General features: G+C 41.7%; 1 protein-coding gene across 1 annotated transcript; it reads left to right on the top strand.

The window, feature by feature from the left end:
- The first annotated feature begins 1,737 nt into the window (after nucleotides 1-1,737).
- Nucleotides 1,738-4,080, top strand: mnx1 (motor neuron and pancreas homeobox 1). Its single transcript, XM_042706446.1, has 3 exons — nucleotides 1,738-2,230; nucleotides 3,275-3,435; nucleotides 3,607-4,080. The coding sequence occupies exons 1-3, from the start codon at nucleotides 1,741-1,743 to the stop codon at nucleotides 3,889-3,891; spliced, it is 936 nt and encodes a 311-aa protein (XP_042562380.1). The 5' UTR covers nucleotides 1,738-1,740; the 3' UTR covers nucleotides 3,892-4,080.
- The last annotated feature ends 304 nt before the right edge of the window (nucleotides 4,081-4,384 follow it).

Raw genomic sequence — 4,384 nt, 5'->3', positions numbered from 1 at the left:
TCCCTCTCAACATTTAGTATTTTTAATAGAAAAACTAATTCAGGACACACCAAAGCATCAATCGACTTTTTGTGTCAAAAATCCATGTAGTGTAGCCTGCCTGCAAGATAATGATCTTACATATTTTTAATACAAATTAAGGTGTTTTCCTGCACTTTCCACTTAGACCAAGTACCACGCGAACGCGTACGTACAACATTTAAATATAGTTATAGATGTATGATGGGTTGGCATAAAGCTAGCTTTTAGCTAAATTTCCCAAACGGCCGCTACAGTGCATCGACCTCCCAATGGGTCAGACACTTTCCCAGAGAGACACTATGGAGTGGAGTTGCATCTCAGTATTTTTCCCTTTGGTTACATTTACAATCCTACAGCCAACAATCCACAATAATGTTATAGACTATTTTGTGGGTGTGTTAGTGCAGAATATTACAAAATTGCCAATTGTTCAGTTTTGTCGATCCGCCAATTGAGATGATTTTTATTTGTCAATTTTTAGATAGCATGGTCCTATTTCTTGTGAATTAATGGAATATGACAGTTAGTGCAGATTTTCAAGAAATTGAATGGTATTGGGATTTAAAGTGTGAAACACATGGCTGAGTGGCTAAAACGGTTTCAGTTCATTTTCGTAGTGAAATATTGATAGGCCTACCAATCCAGAAAAAAACTCACACTAAACTAAGGTGGGTGTGGATCTGTAGTTTGTCTGTCTACAGAAGAAATGCTTTGTTTTGTTTTGTTCGACGAGGCAGGTATTTCAAGTACACCCGGGAGTTTTGTACCAGGGTGCCTCCTGTGCGTCTTTCGCGCGCCACGATGCAGGTGGCCAAGGATGCGCACACAAAGTGGGTGGCCTGTGAAGAGATAGTAGAAAACTTCCCACAGCCATCCATGACAGATGTGACAAGAGGTTGATAACAGATAACTATTCCTAATTTTTAAATACTGAAAGTGTAAACCATTCATTCAGCTGTTTGCAAAGGCAGGGAAATGTGCTCTATAGCACCGCGTACCATGTTATATACCTATTTCTTTTATTTTCTAAGCTTAACATGAAAAACTGAAACATTGTCAGAAATGTACAAAGGTTTTGTCCAGATATGCGTCAACCTCATGGATTTGCGTCAGAATAAAAGGGCAGCTACAAATTGAATGGAAGACTTACATATCTGGAAAAAAAATAAGCTAATGATATACCCTGAAATAGTAAATCAGGTATCTCCATGTTTGTTCTTCACAATCATAGCTATGGGGCCACGAGAAAATGATCCATGTGTTTGTATTTTTACATAGATGTGTGCTCACTAAAGCTTATTCGTTTAGGTATTGCCTGTTACCTTCAAGAAGATTAAGTAGACGCAAGCCTCAGCTTATCTAATCAAATTCCTTTACTGGTTCTTTGAAAGCGTACAGTTGAGGTCTTATAGTAGATGGCGCAATGAAATTGAAATGCAAACTGCTATTCCCATCGAATCATGTGGGGGACTTGGGCTATCGCCACTCAGCTCGCTGAACAAACTGGGCGCAAAATACACTGTAAACACTCCATGCGTTAACCAATGGGTGCGCTCCGTTGGTGAGGTGAACAACCAATCATCGCACGTTGTGCCAAGAGGAGTTGGGGGACACAGTTTTCCCCGTCAGCTGAACTTTGAGAAGTAGAGCGACAAAGAGTCGACACGTCAAGAAGACCAGACAGCAACACGTCTCCAAACTGTTTGGACCACGAACCAGATGGAAAAATCCAAAAACTTTCGCATCGATGCGCTTTTGGCCGTCGATCGGCCGAAAGTGCAGACATCACCGCTAGCATTAGTGACCTCTCTGTCCTCCTCCTCTATTTCATCGTCGGGAAGCGTTAACGGTTCTGATCTTAACACCAGTACAGAGTCTTTGCGGACTGAGAGTCCTTCTCCTCCGAGGATTTCGTCTTGCGGGTTGATTCCAAAGCCTGGCTTTCTAAACTCATCACACCCGAGCATGGTGGGACTTCATCCGCAGAGCACTGCAATTCCCCCGCAGGCGCTGTATGGGCACCCGATGTATACCTACTCTGCAGCGGCGCTGGGTCAGCATCCAGCCTTGTCCTACTCATATCCACACGCCTCCCACCACCATCACCCGAACGACCACCTCAAACTCACTGCAGGCACGTTTCAACTCGACCACTGGCTTCGAGTGTCCACAGCGGGTATGATGCTTCCCAAAATGCCCGACTTTAACTGTAAGTATTTCTTGTGATTTTTCTTTGTCTTGTTTGAGGCAAATATTACTTTGGAGAGACTTGAGGTTTGATGTTGACGCACATAAACGTTTAAGGCACTCCTTTAGACGGCGAACGGGAGCACGTTTTTCTTGAACTGTCTTATGTTAAATGTTGTTCAAAATAACACAGTGCGCCTTCAATGTTGAAATGATGGCCATATATGGTGCTTTGAATGGCAGATAGCCCTGATGCTAATAGGGATACATTGGTGTGTAGTTATTCAGATGTCAAACTAATGTCAAGGAAGTATATCTTTGGAGGGCGTCTAGCATATCGTTAGGCACCCTACATCTGCTAAAACTACTGGCAACAAAAACAGGCGTTTCAGTGAACACAGAGCGGGACAGGGAATCGTTTTCTGAGAGGAACTAAAATGGACAGATAATGGACAGAAGGAAAGTGGCGGAGGTGTGCGAAAACCACAGCCCGCCAACTGTTTGCTCTCCAGACACTGGCGTTCTGTTCCGTTTGGCTTTAACAAATTCGTTCAGAACGAGGTGGCAAACAGCCTTTGCTCTTTTTAAACATTTGATTCGGTCGAAATACAGCCTAACCTCTATACTTACCAAAGGCCTTCTTTGGCTAATGGAGCATGTGTGTAACTTGGATATGCTCTGATGTGTAATCTAAGTGATGGAAACGCATCACCATGATGTGCAACTACATGGTGTTGTTAATTAGTCTCCAACTAAATTACAAAATTGGATCACATGGAGAATTTATGGTAAACAATTCAATAGCCTAAGAATGACCTTGGAATATGTACATGACTAATGCAAGCCAGAGTGTCAATCAAGTAGGCTAGAGAAATTTTAACATCTCCTTCCATGGTAAATAAATCAATAATTTGTTTAAGTTTAAGGCCAGTAGCAACTAGCATGTTTTGTTTTTTTGATCACCGATGCTTTATTTACTAGGCTATTCATTTGAATGCAAAATCTTATTATAATAGCTCTTAACGTGAGTCTCCATTTCAATAACATATTGCTTCTCCATCCTCAGCCCAGGCACAGTCTAATTTGTTAGGAAAGTGCAGAAGACCGAGAACTGCGTTCACAAGCCAACAGCTGCTGGAGTTGGAGCATCAATTCAAACTGAATAAATACCTGTCTCGACCCAAACGATTTGAAGTGGCTACTTCTTTGATGCTGACAGAAACACAGGTAAACGCTTAGGTCAATATTTACCACATTTTGGATGATAGGGATTGAAACTTTACCATATTTTAAAAATGTGTTTTTGATTTAGTAGCCTATTAAATCCGGTTTTTTACGCACACACTCATTGCTGCTGAATCGTGGATATTGGGATGATCCATTTAACTGTTGTTACAGGTAAAAATATGGTTCCAGAACAGACGTATGAAATGGAAGCGCAGTAAGAAGGCCAAGGAACAGGCAGCGCAGGATGCCGAGAAGCAGAAAAGCTCTAAGGGCTGTAAGGACAAATCCGACGGACTCGAGCAAACGGATTATCAAAAGGGTGACACTAAAAGCAACAGAATAAGAGACTTCAGGGACAGTGACGATGAGGAAGGGGACAATTTCCTCTACAACTCGTCAGATTGCTCGTCGGATGATGAGAGAACCCAGGCCAGCGACGTCAGCCCACAACCGTGAGAGCCCACTGAGAAGGCCATAGGAGTTTTAACTCTTAGTCTTTTCACTGGGGACAGTAAAATTGCATGTTTAAACAAGCTACAAACGCCAACTAGAATTTACTGCGATACTCTGGAAAAAGATTTTTTTAAAGTGTCATGTGGCGTCCATCAACTGTGGTAGAAGTATGGTTTGTGCACTTTGCAGAACCCGTCACCGTCGTGCAATAATATGTCAAACAGACATCGTAGTGTTATGGAGGTACAACACATCATTGTTTGTTACATAGCATGTTTACTTGTGTGAAATATGTTAGCCTTAACAAAATAGGAGTCATAAAATATCAATCGAAATTATAATAAAACTCCTCTGTACTGTAATGGTTAGCAGTTCAACCATATTTTGCCACGATTAATATTGTCAATAACCTATGGGAGATGTTGACACTTGGTAACCACTGCGTCTTCGGTTTAATTTTTGAAAATTGTGGTGTTAGCATCCTTAATTATGTCAC

This window comes from Clupea harengus, unplaced genomic scaffold (genome assembly GCF_900700415.2).
Source record: "Clupea harengus unplaced genomic scaffold, Ch_v2.0.2, whole genome shotgun sequence".
Lineage (NCBI taxonomy): Eukaryota > Metazoa > Chordata > Actinopteri > Clupeiformes > Clupeidae > Clupea > Clupea harengus.
Note: the sequence above shows the minus strand (reverse complement) of the source record. Positions and strands in the feature narration are given on the sequence as shown.

What these genes read in the sequence shown, in the direction of transcription:
- mnx1 (XM_042706446.1), top strand. Translation starts at nt 1,741, where the DNA reads ATGGAAAAATCCAAAAACTTTCGCATCGATGCGCTTTTGGCCGTCGAT. An exon ending in CAAAATGCCCGACTTTAACT is followed by an intron (nt 2,231 to 3,274) that starts GTAAGTATTTCT and finishes CTCCATCCTCAG; the next exon opens with CCCAGGCACAGTCTAATTTG. An exon ending in TGATGCTGACAGAAACACAG is followed by an intron (nt 3,436 to 3,606) that starts GTAAACGCTTAG and finishes CTGTTGTTACAG; the next exon opens with GTAAAAATATGGTTCCAGAA.